This window comes from Coffea arabica, chromosome 4c, assembly GCF_036785885.1.
Source record: "Coffea arabica cultivar ET-39 chromosome 4c, Coffea Arabica ET-39 HiFi, whole genome shotgun sequence".
Lineage (NCBI taxonomy): Eukaryota > Viridiplantae > Streptophyta > Magnoliopsida > Gentianales > Rubiaceae > Coffea > Coffea arabica.
Genome location: NC_092316.1, coordinates 9,262,061 through 9,279,737, shown reverse-complemented (window position 1 = coordinate 9,279,737; position 17,677 = coordinate 9,262,061). Strand labels below are relative to the sequence as shown.

The following is a 17,677-nucleotide window of genomic DNA, read 5'->3' as shown; positions in this document are numbered from 1 at the left end:
TTTAGTAATTTCATCTTACGGAAAACTCCTTAAACCTTCTCCCACTCCCCCGGGAATCCCACTTTCTCCGGCCACCTTCTCTATCCTCTTTCTCTAATGGCGACGGCGGCAGTGGCAGGGCCCCGAAAAGTCCCGCGACCCGGTCGCGGCGGCGTAATCTCACACAACTTAACCGAAGAAGAAGCTCGGGTAAAAGCCATAGCCGAAATAGTATCCAACATGGTAGACCTTTCACGCAAGGGCGAAAATGTAGACCTAAACGCATTAAAATCCGCCGCTTGCCGGAAATACGGGCTTTCGAGGGCTCCGAAGCTCGTAGAAATGATCGCTGCTCTTCCGGAATCTGAGCGCGAGTCTCTTCTCCCTAAACTCCGCGCTAAACCAGTTCGTACGGCGTCCGGAATTGCCGTCGTGGCGGTTATGTCGAAACCTCATCGGTGTCCTCATATTGCTACAACGGGGAATATATGTGTTTATTGCCCCGGTGGACCGGATTCTGATTTTGAATATAGTACTCAGTCTTATACTGGATATGAGCCTACTAGCATGCGTGCAATTCGAGCTAGGTGAGGTTTATTTTCTTCAACTTAATTGAAAAATGAGCATTTTATCATGATTTTTAATATCGATTAGGAAATTGTTAGAAAATTTAGTCTTGATTATCCTTTCCTAATGGGTTGTCAGGATGAATTTAAGTAAAAGTAATGGAATTGTGAATATACAGATGCTGGAAAAAGGTTGTCGGATGGTGAGGAATGGGACGAACATATTAGAAGAAGAGGGAAAGAGTGATTCTGCTAAAGCGATGTAATTTTGCTTGAATTTTTAGTTTTACCTGTGCATTGGAGTCTTAGCTTTGACTGCATTCAAATTACACTAAAAGAAAAATCTTGATGAAAACTTGCTAATGGGATGTTGGGCAATGGGATCAATTTAATGAAGAAATAATGAAATGGGTAAAAAGATATAGAGTTGTTATGTTAAGCTTGATATATAGTTAAAATTGATGTTGTATACCTTCTAATTACCTGTTGTGTAGATTAATCCATGTTTACTTGGTATGGGACGAGAGACAGAAGAATTGTCCTTCACTAACAGTTGAAATGGATGGTAACAGGACAGGTCTGGTTGGTGCAGTAATACCCGTTCCTATGGGTTGCATGGGTGCAGTAAACTCATGTGACTTTGTAATGTGAAGCGAAAATGATGTTCTCACTAATACCCGAGCAACTATTTTGTTGCACTCGGATGCCAAGGGAACAACATTGTTCTGTTAAGATGGTTATCAACTGTATTGGCAAGAGATTAAGACTTGTTGTTGGCTTTGTTGGTATTTTCAATTGAGTTCTGGATTTTCGGGGGAAGTATCTGATCTAATTGCATGATAGTGGCACCTGTTTCTTTTTGTCAGATGTGTTCCATTTCCACATCATCTTTCAAACTCTTTAAGCTTTTTATGGGAATCTTGAGTGCCATTTTAAGCGAGATTCCATGAAATTCTCTTAATTGAACTAGTCAAAGAAGAACCATACTAGTGCAAGTAATAGAAGAAAGCATGAGAGCCCACTCAAGGTGTCTTTCTCAATGTAGTTTTCTTAGAAGTACATGTTTATGTTTAGATAATCTGATAAGCAAATAGAGGCCGTTCAGGTTGGGCAGAACAGCAAATTGTCTTGTAGATTATCATATGGGGAGGAATGGCAATTATTTTTCAAGCCTTTAGGGATATAAATGTTCCGTTTTGACTTCCTTGAGAAGGGGTCCAGTTTATCAGACCCCTAACATTTTATTTATTTATTTATAAATCACTCTTAGCACAGTAATTTTATTTATTTATTTATTTTTGTAATGCCTTCCTGGTAATTTTGTGAAATGAATCATCTTTTGAGCCTATGTTTTGTCGTGCTTTCAGTAAATTGAACAATGGTGAGAGAAATTCTAAATCCTTGTTTAGAGATAAGGAATTCTCATAGTGTATAATGTTTTGATTGCTGTTCTCATGTTATTTTCAGGTATAACCCCTATGTGCAAGCTAGAAGTAGGATAGATCAACTGAAGAGGTTAGGTCATAGTGTTGATAAGGTATGGCATCATCTGTCCAGCTTTCTTTTCAGTTTTTCCTCCCTTCCCTCTGTACGGAGTTTGTAATTACTGCTTTCTGATGTCTTTCTCGCTTTCTCTCATATGCAAGTTGAGTTTATCTTGATGGGAGGAACTTTTATGTCCTTGCCATCTGATTACCGTGATTATTTTATCCGGAATCTTCATGATGCTCTATCAGGACATACTTCTGCAAATGTTGAAGAAGCAGTTGCTTATTCTGAACACAGTGCTGTAAAATGCATTGGAATGACTATCGAAACGTAAGTGATAATGTCATAGATGTTTTAACTTTTTGTGGACATCCTGAGATACTTTGTGTTTTTTTGTTTAGCATTTAAACTGAGTATAACCTATGTTTATTATTTCTAAAGCATTTTTTTGTGGATTGTCTGCAAGAATTGGGTTGAGACAACTTATGATCCAATAAAAGCAATTTTGTGGCTGTGAGATCATGTTCTGTGTGACTAATGATTCTCTTTACAACCAACCAGGCGGCCAGACTATTGCCTTGGGCCTCATCTTAGGCAAATGCTTTCATATGGCTGCACGCGGTTGGAGATTGGAGTTCAGAGCACATATGAAGATGTAGCACGTGATACAAATAGAGGTCACACAGTAGCAGCTGTTGCTGATTGTTTTTCCCTAGCAAAGGATGCTGGATTTAAGGTTCTCGTTTGTCTATTCTCGATTTTAACCGTTATTGTCTATTAAATTTGAGAGAGAGAGAGAGAGAGAGAGTGTGTGTGTGTGTGTATCATACAATTTTCTTGTAGGAAATCCTGTTTTTATTTCTTCCTGTTTTGAGTTATTGGTTGTGGTAGTCACCAATACTTGAATGGCTTGTCTAAAGTACTTGGGAAGAATGAATTTTGTAATTGAAACCTTTCATTGAGGAAAGGACCAAAATCTGTAGTAACATATCAATTTTGAAAGGAGAAAGTTATTTTATGATATAAAAAGCAGAGCAGCCAAGATGGCAAATGGTTAGTGCAAAAGAATGTCTCCAAATCACATTCTTCTTCAATGGAAAATCCAAAAGCTGGGAAAGAATGTGCACGATTTTGATCTGCAGTCTCTGTCAATTTGAAGGATTTGGGGAGCCAGGAGCCAGCATGTGTGGGAAGACATGCAGGATACAAATAGAAAGTTAGAAGTAAAGAATAAAAAGGAGCAACTACATCTCTTTCTGAATTCTAGTTCTTCTGATCCTAAGAGGAAGTTAAGTTTGTTTTGTGTAGCACAGTTGCATGGCCTTTTATATTGATTTGTGCTTCTATGATTTCAGTTTTGGTGGGGCATTGTGTCATGATTCTTCCTATCCTTTCTGTGTTTTGTGATTTGACTTTGTTGTTGAATCACTTCATCTTTTATTTTAGGTAGTTGCTCATATGATGCCTGATCTCCCAAATGTTGGGGTTGAAAGAGACATGGAGAGTTTTAAGGAGTTTTTTGAGAGCCCATTGTTTAGGGCTGATGGTCTCAAAATATACCCTACACTTGTTATTCGTGGTACTGGACTTTATGAACTCTGGAAAACTGGCAGGTACATGATCACAGTTACTTGAAAGTAAATATCTCTTTAGCCTGCCTTCTTGAGATTTCCAATCATTACTTTTTCTACCAGTACAACTTGGTCAGCACTAGTGTACTAGTTGACTATTTCATCGTCTTCTCCTTTCTACCATGGTTTTGAACTGTTGAGAATTTCCTTTTTGTATTAAGAGTGCCAGTGTCCGAAGTTTCATCTTCATTCCAAGCAAACTGTTTTTGTGAAAGCAATATGAAGAAGGAAAAGGAAAAGGAAAATCTCTTGCTTACTGTATGAGCAGTATTCTAAGCACGGGTATTCAAGCTCTACGGTTTTATGATACCTTTGGTTTAAAACTGCCTTTTGAAGGGTTACACTACTTGCAGGTATAGGAATTATCCACCTGAGCAGCTTGTTGACATTGTAGCTAGGATCTTGGCAATGGTTCCCCCATGGACACGTGTCTATAGAGTTCAGCGTGATATCCCTATGCCTCTGGTAACTTCTGGGGTTGAGAAAGGGAATCTGCGGGAGCTAGCATTGGCTCGGATGGAAGATTTGGGCTTGAAATGTCGAGATGTTCGAACACGTGAAGCTGGAATCCAAGTAAGTGGATTTCATTATTAATGCTTGAAACATGCCCTGTCCTAGAATTAGAATGTATCAAAACTAATTATTCACCTTCCCTTCCTGATTATACTTCAGGACATTCACAACAAAATAAAGCCGGAAGAAGTTGAGCTTGTTCGTCGTGATTATACTGCAAATGAGGGCTGGGAAACTTTCCTTTCATATGAGGATACACGCCAGGTAATTTGAACATTTTCCTGCACCTTGCATCCTAACTTCAAAAGAAAGGGGGAAAAGGTGGAAAGAGCAATTTTTGCAAATGTGCCACTTGTCAACATGGTATATATTCTCCTCTGCTTTACTGATGGGCTGAAACATGGTTAGTGTGTTATACAAACAGTTCAATGGTCAGTGCAAAAGATTTCTTATTTCTTTTTTATAGTAAGCATATGCTGACTTTCAGCTGAATGTTATCTAGCACTTCATGATGCGAGTGCATACTTTGCGTCTTTGAAGTTAAGTCTTGATGAAGGTATTAAAAACTCTTAAGTCCTATGTCTGATGCCATAACAGATAACGCATAGAGTGGGTTTCTAAGAGCTGCTTTTTTTATTGATGACAAAATCGGAAACTTATGTACATGTTATCTTGGAAATTTTCAACTGCAAGAGATTTTTATAGCATAAAAACTCACTAGTGTCTTCAAGCCACTTTTTTGTCTGTTTGTAGATATCTATAAACCTAGGAAAATTGATGCAAATACTTAGGCAATGCATTTTGTCAGATCAAAAGATGCTATGTACTAATCCTTCCACCCTACTTTCATTTTTCTTTATTTGCTGGGCATATAAACCTCATTGAACATTAACTGCCTTTTTTTATGGTGGGTTCTGTTGGTGTGTATCTATAATTACTTTGGATTCAAATAATTTCTTTTTTTCCCTTTAGTTGCTACATTACCCAGTGATGCTATGCCTGGTAATGATCTTAATTACCTTTTGGTTGTGGATAAAGAAACCTATGCTTCCTTCAGACTCTTTAATTTGCTGATTAATGCAGGATATTCTTGTTGGGCTATTGCGCCTGAGGAAATGTGGGCGCAACGTCACTTGCCCTGAACTCACAGGAAAATGTTCTATCGTTCGGGAACTCCATGTCTATGGAACAGCAGTTCCTGTCCATGGGCGCGATGCTGATAAATTGCAACATCAAGGTTATGGTACACTGCTAATGGAGGAAGCGGAACGAATTGCTGTTAGAGAGTATAGGTCAAAAAAGATAGCTGTCATTTCAGGGGTAGGGACCCGTCATTACTACAGAAAGTTGGGCTACGAGCTAGAAGGTCCTTACATGGTGAAGTACCTTGCATAAGAAGGCTTGCAAGTAACCGCCCATGGAGTTGCCTGGTTTACTGTCCAGTGCTACTTGCATTTTTTATCAAGTACCAGTGTCGGAAGACGAGCATGGCATGGAACCACACGGATCTTTTTCTGGTTGTTGTAGTTGGGGCTTACTAACCTGACATTAATTATCGTGCGTACAGTGTATGTTGGTGTTGAGTTTGCTTAACCTTTCTTAGTTTTCAGTTTTAACATGTACACCTGTATTGACAATTCAGTTCAACACGTATACGGCTAGCATGAGCCATGAGGCTTTGTGAGGACAGGAAATTTGCATATTTTTTTTTAGCTGGAAATTTCTGCCTTTCTATCTCAGCCATAACAAAAAAAATTTTCAGCAAAAAATCAGTCATTACACAAGGTTTTCTTCCACAAAAACTTTCTTTTTCCTATATTCACGGCTGGAAGAAGGAAAGAGGAAAGGCTCCCTCACTCACGGTTTAACCTTGAAGAAATAGGGAACTTTTGTGGAGTTTTATAATTGAATCAGCCTTGGTTCTCAACTGATGATAAGAAGAAGAGGATGAAGGAAATTTTCTTGCTCTCAATTCTCTCTCTCTCTCTCTCTCTCTCCAACAAGAAGAAAAGAAAGTGTTCGATCTTGCAAGAAAAGGAAATACTAGTAAATTTGGAGATTTGGTCAAGATGTATTTGATCAAAGTATTTGGTTGGTCTAAAGAGTTCTTGCAAGAAAAATAAATAATATGCAATAAATTAAAACGGACAATAAAGTCCAACAATTTTTTATCATTTACCAAATAAAAGCATGTAATCGTGCTCACGAAATTTGCATTTTTTTTTCCAAAATTTGCATTTTTTTCCCTTTGGATTACATGCTTTTATTTGGTAAATGATAAAGAATTATTGTATTTTATTATCCGTTTCAATTTATTGCATATGATTTGTTTTTCTTGGGAAGATATACCAATTAGTCCAACTAGTGAGGTGAGACTAGGGGTGCAAACGAGTCGAGTTTTGGCCTAATCGAGCCTAGCCTCCAGTTAATTTTGTAAAGTTCGAACTCGAACTCGAGCTCGACGAGCTCAAAATGTCAAGCTCGAGTTCGACTCAAATTCGAGTCAAACTCGAGCTAGAGCTCGAGGTCGAGCTTAAAAAATAAAAAAATAATAATAATAAAATTATTTTTAAAAAATAAAAAATAATTATTTATTTTAAAAAATGAATAAAATAATAATTTTTTAACAAATAATAAAATATTAGGGATATATGTGTAATTTTACTATTAAAATAAAAAATAAAAAATATATATAATTGAACTCGCGAGCCAACGAGCTTAATGTTTTTGAACTCGAGTTCGATTTAATTTAGCTCGAGCTCGGTCAATATCGAGCCGGTTCGCGAGCGGCTCGATTTGTGAACACCCCTAGGTGAGACATGAAATAAAGAGGGATATGGGTGTAGAAGTATATTTTGTGATACTAAAATATTAGGGTGAAAAAATATTTGGCAAAAGATATTTTGAGAATTAGATATATATAATTTGTAATTGTGCCAATTGTCAATTTGTCAAACAAAGTTGTGACCAAACCTCTTGTGACTCAAAAATATCTTGACCAAGACTCCAAATTTCCTAGTCTTTTTCCTTCTTACAAGACCAAGCCAATTTCACTTTCTTCTCTTCTTGTTGGAGCCGAGAGAGAGAGACAGAGAAAGAGTTGGGTCATAGCTTGACCAAGAACTCTTTAGACCAACCAAATACTTTGACCAAACACATCTTGACCAAATCTCCAAGTTTACTAGTCTTTTCTCTTCTTGCAAGACTGAGCACTTTCTTTTCTTTTTATTGGAACAGAGAGAGAGAGAGAGAAAGAGTTGAGAGCAAGAAAATTTCCTTCATCCTCTTCTTCCTATCATCAGTTGAGAATCAAGGCTGATTCAACCATAAAACTCTACAAAAGTTCCCTATTTCTTCAAACTTAAACCGTGAGTGAGGAAGCCTTTCCTTTTTCCTTCTTCCAGCCATGAGTGTAGGGAAAAGAGAGCTTTTGCGGCCCCAAAAGTCGTGTAAAAATTGAAAATTTTCCTCTCTTCCTCACTCAGCCAATCAAGTGGATTTTCAGCAGTTTCTTCAAATTGCTCTCCAACCAAGTTATCAAGTTTCCATTAGATTTAATGGTGAACATACAATCGGTATCATACAAGTAGAAATAAGACATGTTTCAACCAAAATTTGCAAACAAGAGCTGCACTTACACAGCTTACTCTCTCGACCAAAGTTGGAGGAATTCCAACAAGAATCACAACCTTAAAATTCAAGTTTCTCTTTAGAACCCACATACATGTCAATATTATTGTATTAGAAAGGGAGATTAACAGCACACCTGCAGTTTTACAACCAAAAGTTATGAAAAATTTGAAAAATCTATCATCAGCTTTCTCTCTTGGTCCAAGCTGGAAAATTCCAGCACATTGGTAGCTTGAAAAAACGAAATTTTCCCCATCGAAATGCTTTACTTTCACAGGAGTTATTTCAACTTTGTTGCTACCAATTTTCTCACATCTAAGCCAACAATTTGCTACCAAAATAAAAAACAACATGCTATATATCATACTAAACAAAAAATATAACACTTATAACATAACTTCCTAGTGGAAACTTCCCAAAAGGTCAAAATAAGAGACTGTAAATTAAGCTCATGTCCCCCTCGGTCAAATCTGGAAATTTTCAGCATACAAATCAACTTCTAATGAGATTACTTTCCCACTAAATTTCCATTTTCATGGCTAGAACTAATATATATCAATCATCTTGGTGTGTCTTGAAAAAAATGGAAAGTTTGGCTAGTAAGTTTACCTTTGATCTTGCAAGAATGAAAGCTGGAATGAAACTTATAGCTTCACCTTCTTCCCTCTCAGTTCCCACGGTTTTTTGAGCTGGAAATTTCTGCCTTTCTTCTTCGGCCATAACAGAATTTTTTTCCAGCAAAAGATCAGTCATTGCGCAAGGTTTTCTTCCACAAAAACTCTCTTTTCCCTACACTCACAGTTGGAAGAAGGAAAGAGGAAGGGCTCCTCACTCACGGTTTAAGTTTGAAGAAATAGGGAACTTTTGTGGAGTTTTATGGTTGAATCAACCTTGGTTCTCAACTGATGATAGGAAGAAGAGGATGAAGGAAATTTTCTTACTCTCAACTCTCTCTCTCTCTCTCTCAGCTCCAACAAGAAGAAAAGAAAGTGTTCGGTCTTGCAAGAAGAGGAAAGACTAGTAAATTTGGAGATTTGATCAAGACGTGTTTAGTCAAGTATTTAGTTGGTCTAAAGAGTTCTTGATCAAGTTATGACCCAATTCTCTCTCTCTCTCTCTCTCTCCAACAAAAAGAAAAGAAAGTGAAATTGACTAAGTCTTGCAAGAAGAAGAAAGACTAGGAAATTTGGAGTTTTGGTTAAGTTATTTTTGGGTCACAAGAGGTTTAGTCAAAGCTTTGTTTAACAAATTGACAATTGACACAATTACAAATTATATATATCTTATTCTCAAAATATCTTTTGCCAAATATCGTTTTCACCCCAATATCTTAGTATCATAAAATATCCTTCTACATCCATATTCCTCTTTATTTCATGCCACGCCTTACTAGTTGGACTAATTAATATATCTCCCAAAAAAAACAAATAATATGCAATAAATTGAAACGGACAATAAAGTACAAATATTCTTTATTATTTATCAAATAAAAGCATGTAATTCAAAGGCAAATATGCAAATTTCGTGTCCTCACAGGTCTTGTATTAGCAGGAATATGAGGAGCCTTTACTGGTCAAGTCACAAAGTGAATGACTTTGGACCTCATAATATGTTCCGCTTTCAGAAACAAAAATTTGTGAAAGAGAGTAGTGTTTGTCCTCTATTCATGGTACAATTGATGCATGAATTCTGAGAAACAAGTTATACCAACCTATATAGTAAAAGCACGAAAGGATTCGGTGGTTGTGCTGATATGGCTACATTTCATTCGCTGGGGGGTCGTCGTCCATCACGTGGGGCTCGCGTGCTTTCACTGGGAGGAGAATTCGGATTCTTGCTTTTGTCCGCTGGGAGGAGAAGTGCAATTCCTGTTTTTTGTCCGAGAAACGAAAATGAAGACCAGCTGACCTGCTGAGCTCAATGTGGCTCAATGTGCTGACCTGCTGAGATGAAAGTGATGGGCTCAATGTGGGTTTCCATGGTTTTACGATTTTGCCCTTCTTTTTAAAAAGCAGATGCACCGTTGTTTGTTGCTGAGCTCAACCTATTATCCACTGGATCCAATCTAAGACGTGCAGTAGCAGAGAAAATCACATCAATTGAAGGTTGGTTAGTGGCTCGAGGATTACTACCATCATATTCTTATCTTCTGCCTCCTCTGATTTCTGTATGATTGCGAATAGGGCTTGGTAAACACTCTCCATACCTGTCACTTACTTTCTTCTCTTATCAAACTCACCGGCGGACCAACAATTCTTCCATACCTCTCCGATTTTTTCTGTATTGTTTTCTCTAAAAATTAAGTCAACAATAACCACAGATGACCTTCAATTTTCTAGCTTTTGTTTCTGATCTTTTTAGATGAGATGAGCTACAAATAACTTGTAGATTTACTCAACTTTTCTCTGTTCTTCCAATGGTCTTTATTTGCTTAAAAATTAATAAAGCTTAGTTTAATATCTCTGTTAGTCAATTATTTTCTTAGCGATAAGAACTTTGATCTTCTAATCTTTATATCTTCAGATTTTTTATTTTATTTTATGTCTCTTATGTTTTATTTATCCGATTTCCTAATTCTTATAGTATTATCTTTGCAGGAAAAAGATGAAAACTTTTATGGGATGCAAATGCAAGTACTTGTGGATATATTCCATCCTTTTCTGTCCTCCAAAGGTCTGTTCTGCTTTATTCATCTATTGATTTATTTGTTTATTTATTTTTTGCCGATAAAAACTTTGTCCTTTTAATTTCGGTCTCTACTCTCAAATCACTTGAAGTTTTTATTTTGTCTTTTATTTTATTGGGTTATACTATTATTTTTATAGAAAGGAAGATGAATTTATTAGGTTTTAGCTAAAAAATAGGCATGAACATCAATGTTTTCCTCTGTAAACATTTTTTCTGGTGCTGTTTAACAGAAGGTATGAGCTATAGTGGTTTCTTAAAGCATTCTAGAAGCATTTAATCCCTAAAACACCTATGCATTCTAGAGCCCTTGTTGTAGAAACACTGATTGCTTCTTTTCTTGGCGCACATTCATCTGTGATTTTTCCCGTCTTTTTACTTCGTTTATATTTTCATATTACAATTTGCATTTTTACAGAGTGAGGAAGAAAAGGAAGAACAACCTCTGTGGTAAGAAACTTTTTAGCCCACAAGTTTTTTGCTCTGGTTTGTTTCCCTTTTCAATTTGTGACCTTCCCTCTTTCCCTCTATGATAGAAATTTGTGGAGGATGGCAAAAATTTGTAGTAAAACTCCTGCTCCTATTTTTTTCACGGTAATTTGGGCCTTTTGTTTTTAGATTTTAATATTCTTCTCTTAAATACTAGTTTTGAGTGAATCCTTTTACCTGTCAAAATGAAATCTGCCAAAATTATATCAAGTGCATCTGTTAAATCAGAAGCTAAATGATAAATAACATTAACTAATATGGAGCAAAAGGATCGAGGTTAAGACTTTTCACTTTCACTTGTACAGAGAAGTTTAAAGATTTTCCGAAGAAACCTCTAAGCTGGTTCAGGAATCATTTTTTGCTCAGTTAAAAGTTGAATCCTTTTGTTCTTTTCTTGTTTTTTCACTGAATATGCGACCTGGTCTTCATGCAATTTCTGTCTCTGCATCTTTTAGGACAAGTCAATATTTCTAAAGTAGTATATGTTTGAGAGTAAGACTAGAGAGATGATTGTCTACGCAACCGAAGGTTCTTTGCCATTGCAATTTCTCAGGGATAAATTTTTCCCCATCAGATTTTTATCTCTGACCTTTTCTTTCTTCTTTCTTCTTTTTCTTGTATCCACTACAGGAAGAAGCAATCTTTATTTGTGGTCCAGGAATAAACAAACGGTGAAGATAACCTTTAAGTAGGTGTTTGTTCACCTTTTATTGTTGTTTTTCCTTTTTTGGGTTTTAATGATAGTATAAGTTATAATTATTTGAGGTTCTGTTTAATTGATAGGTGAGAATACCTTAAACTAGGTGACTTGGTTGAGCAGATATTGTGCACATCTGTATTTGGAACTCCATAGCATGTCAGCTTCCTTATTTGGCTATCTAGATAGACTATTTTGTAGTGTGAAAATGTCATCTTCTTTTGATGGACCTTTGAATAACGAATCATTAGTTTCTTTTCATTGATTAATTTTATAGATTGATTACACTTTTGTTGTTAGAGTAAGTTTTACTTGGTAATAAATTTGTATATTTCATCTTTAACCTTTTGGGTTCATTTCTTGAACTTCAATATTTATAGGTATAAACTTGTTGAAAAAAGGATGAGAGGCATTGGCAGTGTGAGGAGAGACGTAAAAGAAAAGAAGAAAGGTGTGCAAAAAAGTGCAAGTTGAAATACTGATACTGAAATCATTATGGTCATTACTGTAATGATTAAAATGTTAAGAAAAAGCTAGAGATTGAGTTTCAAGAAAAGACCCTTGGGTTACTTGGCGCTAAGATAGGCATTGGTCATTTAAGTTTCCTATTCTTTGGAAAATTCACTATTATTTGACCATTTCAATATTCTTTTACCATACTAGAGCTACTGTGTTTGGTTGACTGTATCATTGATAGCTATTTCATGTAACTTGTCTTTACTCCTTGCAGCTAAAATGGATTGATGAGGATTTCCTGAGCTATAACTTTGAGTTCAACATTTTGCTGACTTGCAAAATTTGTTAAGAGAATTTTCTTCATTTTCCTTGGAATATGTTTCTGCTGTTCTATGTGCAGGTTATTAGTCAAGATATGGAGATTAAAGGACTTCATTTAAAACATCTAACACTTCTTTAGGCTTTGTTGTTCTAGGCCCAATCAGATATCTTTATACATACTGTTATTTGATTGTGTGGCTTGAGTTCAAATTAAGCAAATTATTTGAGAGAATGCTTAATGATTTGTTTGGCTTGTTTTGCTTAGCAATGAGTCAAAGCCCGAAGAGTGGAAGAACTCTTACCGTTTCCCTTGCATTATCATGATTGAAGTGTCATGCACCCCTAGAATCAAGATTGGAATTATTTCTATGTCTGTCCTGCATGGATCTACAGTGATTATTTATTAGCCTCATTTTTGGATACACATTATTATAGACATTATGTACCTTTTTCATTTTAAATAAGAGGTTTTGTTTGTAAAGATAGTGACCAACTTTCGTTTCAATGCATCATATTGTGTATATTGGACCTATTATGTACTTCCTAATTTTGTCCGGTTACGGTGGGTTGTATTCTTAATGACACTGAATTGCAATTTTTACTTACCTCTTTAATTCAATAATTCTTTTTACTAATTATATGCCTCCTAATTGTATGGCCTCAAATAATTCAACATTTGTCATCACAACAATTTGCAAGTTAGATGGCCAGGATTGGGCAATTTGCATGCTTTCACCGTTTTCCTGCTACCTTTTTCCGTATAATCAGTAATTAATTTCATATAAATGGCCTGTTATGGCATAAAACTCAAGTGAGCCAAGAATTCCACCTTTCTATTTGTCAACTGGTTATTTCATTCTCCCAACAATAAACTTCGGTTAGGAAACGTTTCCTTTGACTGTGAAGATAGATTGTTGCACGGAGGATCATTTCTCAGAAATATGAACCCTCTTCATTCTCAGTGTACACCTACTTCGTACCATGTATCACACTTCTATTCTCTTGACCAGAGTTGTTGCGTTAGTTGTTCCGATTTCCATGTTACATGCAAAGAATTGGATAAACAACATAGAAACGATTGAACAACATCAAAATTAATGCTCGTTGTAAATTTAAAAACACCACCGATAATCAATCCTCCACAGAATAATAGAAAAAATTAATAGTGTTTACTCATTGTTTAATATTTTTGAATCTCCCATTTCCTTTTCCCAACACTTCATCCCATCTCTACATGAAGCAAAATCATACTGATGAGCTTCAATTTATTCGCCTCAATTATTTTCTTTTCGATCTTTTTCTCGACACCATGTTAGATGCAAACCTTTATTTACTCGCATTTTCTTACGACATTGCTTATTTAAAAGCTTAATCATTTTATAACCAAATAACTTAAATGCAATGCATACGATTTATGATATCTCCACTTGAAAATTTGGGCATTTTCTGGGCAACATGATCCCCTACCGGTACCAACTAAAGCTTGTTGCTTTAGGGATTTGGAAAACGGCAGTGTCACGGAAACTACAAAATGGAACATAGAGCTCAACAGTAGCAAAACAGGGTCCTCTTCACCTGTCGGCCAACTTAAATGTTTTCATTTTATTCTGTATAAATGAGAACAGGCAGAATATGCGTTTGAATTGAACTCTCTGTTTCAGATTTCTGACTCTAAAATGTACTGAGACTGAACTTGAGATTAATTTGAGAGGCCTCGTTTTCTCCTCTTCCTAATAGCAATATAGGATAGAAAGGTTCCCCCAGATAAAGAAAATATAGGATAGAAGGGTAGTTTTGTTAGCACTCAAGTCCGACGGCTACCATGTTAAAATTATCCTTCACTCCCTTGTCAACAACCTTTCCCTCCAAAATCATACCTCCAAGACTCTTAAAATCTATTACAACAAACACATTGTCTCAAGCCCCACAAACTGTTCGACAAAATGACACAACTACGTCCACCAACACACCGCAGCACAAGCTGCCCCCTAAGTCAGCCTACATTCACCTCCCGTTCTGTAGAAAACGATGCCACTACTGTGACTTCCCAATTATCGCTCTAGGATCCTCCTCTGCACCAGAGGAGGACCCGCGAATTTTAAACTACATTCAAACTCTTTGCAGAGAAATTAAAGCCACCTCATTGAATTCAAACCCCAACCCATCTCTTGAAACGGTATTTTTTGGTGGTGGGACACCTTCTTTAGTTCCGCCAAAGTTGGTTTCTTTGGTGCTTGAAACTTTGAGTTCCAAATTCGGGGTGTCTTTGGAAGCTGAGATGTCAATGGAAATGGACCCTGGCACGTTTGATAGGGGGAAATTGAAGGAGTTGATGGAGTTGAGGGTAAATAGAGTGTCCTTGGGAGTGCAGGCTTTTCAAGATGGTCTGTTGAAAGCTTGTGGGAGAGCTCATGGTGTGAAAGAGATTTATGAGGCTATTGATATTGTGAAGGCCTGTGGGGTTGAGAATTGGAGTTTGGACCTCATATCTTCTCTTCCTCATCAGACACCAGAAATGTGGGAGGAGAGTTTGAAGCTGACAATCCAGGCGCATCCTACCCATGTCTCAGTTTATGATTTGCAAGTTGAGAAAGACACCAAATTTGGAGTATTGTAAGTCAAGAAACTCTGTCTCTGTTGGTTTGAGATAGGGGGGACACTTGAATTCCTTTCTCTCTCTTTGAAGGGGAAAACTTGAAGAGTTTTCTTTGTTCCATTCTATGATCTAAATTATGAAGTTTAGTGAGATGTAGATAAATGATCATTAAAAACAGAATCTGCAAATGTTTCATGCTGGTGAGGGGGCTGAACTATAGAATTTTCTGGCATGAAGTTTTCTCAGATCCTTTGGATGGATTGTTAATTCGTTAAAAGGCGTCGAGATTTACATGGATCAAGCTACTTAAATTTGACTGAAAAAAAAAAATATTTAGCTGAAAAAGCATATTGGATAAATTCAATTTCCAAAACCAAGCTAGAGCTGACAGTGATACAACTAAAATTAGAAAGTGGAAAAGGAAATGAAAGAGTAGGCGCCTGAATAATGCTTTTGGAAGATGAAATTGACAATTTAACAAGTGCTTCTTTTGTTTCAAGTTTGTTTATTGTTACTGGTTTGTGTGCAGGTATACTCCAGGTGAGTTTCCATTGCCTTCTGAGGATCTTTCCGCTGAGTTTTACAGAATGGCGTCGAGGATGCTTACAGATGCTGGATATAACCATTATGAGATTAGTAGTTACTGCAGGAGTGGTTATATGTGCAAACACAACTACACGTACTGGAAGAATGAGCCATTTTATGGCTTTGGGCTTGGGTCAGCGAGTTATGTCAACGGGATACGATTTTCTAGGCCAAGGAAGCTGAAAGAGTTCATGCACTATGTGGAACTTTTGGAGGATGGAGGGGTAAATTGTGAGGATGATAGTACTGACGCTAAAGACCTGGCAATGGATGTCATCATGCTCTCTCTTAGAACTGCTAGAGGGTTGGATTTGAAATCCTTTGCTAAAGCTTTTGGTTGCGAGCTCGTACTCTCTCTTTGCAAGGTTTATCAGCCTTATGTGGAAAGCGGGCACATTGTATTCTTAGATGATAAGCTGAAAACTATTACTGTAGATGAATATAGTTCTTTACTCTCTGATGATCGCAAGATGAGTGAGGTACCTGCCTTTCTTAGGCTCAGTGATCCTGATGGCTTCCTTCTATCCAATGAGTTGATATCCCATGCATTTGGTGTTGTAGGTTCATAAACCTTGTTCAGTGTTGATATTTAAAGCAGATTCTGAGGTAACTAGATAGACTTGAGCTCTACTAGCAGTTTTGGCCATAACCCATAAGGGTGGGATTCAGATTCCAGAAATGTAAGAAAACATTTCATGGTTATCACACTTTCCCAAAGGGAATCAGCATCAAACTTCAGATTAGAATCTATAATGCAGTTCATGCACCTTTTGGAACCAGATGATTGGAGTTGGTCTGAAATGAAGAATTTGAAGGCAAAGAGCAACTTGTATTGTAGTACCACATTGGAATTGCAGGTTGCCTCTAAAGGCCAGAATTGCATGAGCTGTTCAGACTAGTACAGGTACAGGGGCACTATCTCCTCACCTGGAGGAGAAAGAGGACTTGAAGATGGTCTCTAAGGAACCAAGTTTAGTATTTCCTCGTGTAATATGTCATTACCATCATATTTGAGATGCCGAATGTTAGGCTTCTTGGTGCTGAACTAAGTTATCAAACAGGGCTTTAGTCTTGGTTTTCGACAGTAAACTAATGATTCAACAATTACCGTTTACGTTTCTGGATTCTGCTAATGCTCATTTGCGAACGACTTCAAAGAAAGAGAGCATGACAGTATGGGGGAAAGGGTGGCAATAAGTAACCACATCGAAACGGAAGGAAGCCATCTGGATGAAAGGCAGTAGAATTGGTACATTATGCCACCTAAATAATACTACTCAGAAATTTTCTGCGACATGATATGATTTCCACGTTTCATCAAGCCGTATGCGAGACAAGTGACCATATCATACAAATTTCTTTTTCCTCAAAAAATACAAGCAAAAGTTCACAAAAACAAGATTTGAAGTAAAATAATTTACTTCGCATATTTCAATCACCTTTTTATCTTCCCAATCACCTTTTTATTTCACATACATTACGTCACGAATAGTGCTACAGTAATTATCTCAAATAAATTATCCAAATAGACTCTTGTCCAAACAAAATGTTTGGATGGAAGATTATTATTTTTTTTTGTATTATTTATTATAATACTTTTGGATAATGTGAGGTATGTAAGATAAAAAGTTGACTGAAAAAATGTGTATAAATAATAATAAAAAATATTTTTTAAATAATTAACTGTTCAATTCTATGGGTGTACCATAAAAGTGCAATTGCATGTTTGGAAATTAAGAACTCTCGGTTTGACCTATTATGATATCCAGACATGATTCTAGACTTATAGCAATTCTATGTTTTTTTTTCCTTTTACCAAATAAAATTAATACAGTATTAAGATTTCACCACTTTACACAAATAAATATAGAAAAAAATTGATATTCCTCTTTGTCGCATGCTATGTGTAACTCTTCTTTAATAATATTCTTCGATAAATAGAGAGTATATCAAATAAATTTGTTTAATTTTTTACTACTATATGAATTTTTCTATATTGATTAAAAATTTAATGTCCAGTTAAAAATTTCAAAAGGGTATT

At 36.4% G+C, this 17,677-nt stretch overlaps 2 protein-coding genes across 2 annotated transcripts; both read left to right on the top strand.

Moving 5' to 3' along the window:
- Positions 1–8: 8 nt before the first annotated feature.
- LOC140005244 (elongator complex protein 3-like) lies at positions 9–5,871 on the top strand. Its single transcript, XM_072045930.1, has 8 exons — positions 9–566; positions 2,013–2,080; positions 2,189–2,363; positions 2,595–2,769; positions 3,480–3,646; positions 4,018–4,237; positions 4,337–4,441; positions 5,261–5,871. The coding sequence occupies exons 1-8, from the start codon at positions 97–99 to the stop codon at positions 5,570–5,572; spliced, it is 1,692 nt and encodes a 563-aa protein (XP_071902031.1). The 5' UTR covers positions 9–96; the 3' UTR covers positions 5,573–5,871.
- Positions 5,872–13,959: 8,088 nt separating this feature from the next.
- LOC113739385 (uncharacterized) lies at positions 13,960–16,932 on the top strand. Its single transcript, XM_027266596.2, has 2 exons — positions 13,960–15,068; positions 15,581–16,932. The coding sequence occupies exons 1-2, from the start codon at positions 14,278–14,280 to the stop codon at positions 16,203–16,205; spliced, it is 1,416 nt and encodes a 471-aa protein (XP_027122397.1). The 5' UTR covers positions 13,960–14,277; the 3' UTR covers positions 16,206–16,932.
- The last annotated feature ends 745 nt before the right edge of the window (positions 16,933–17,677 follow it).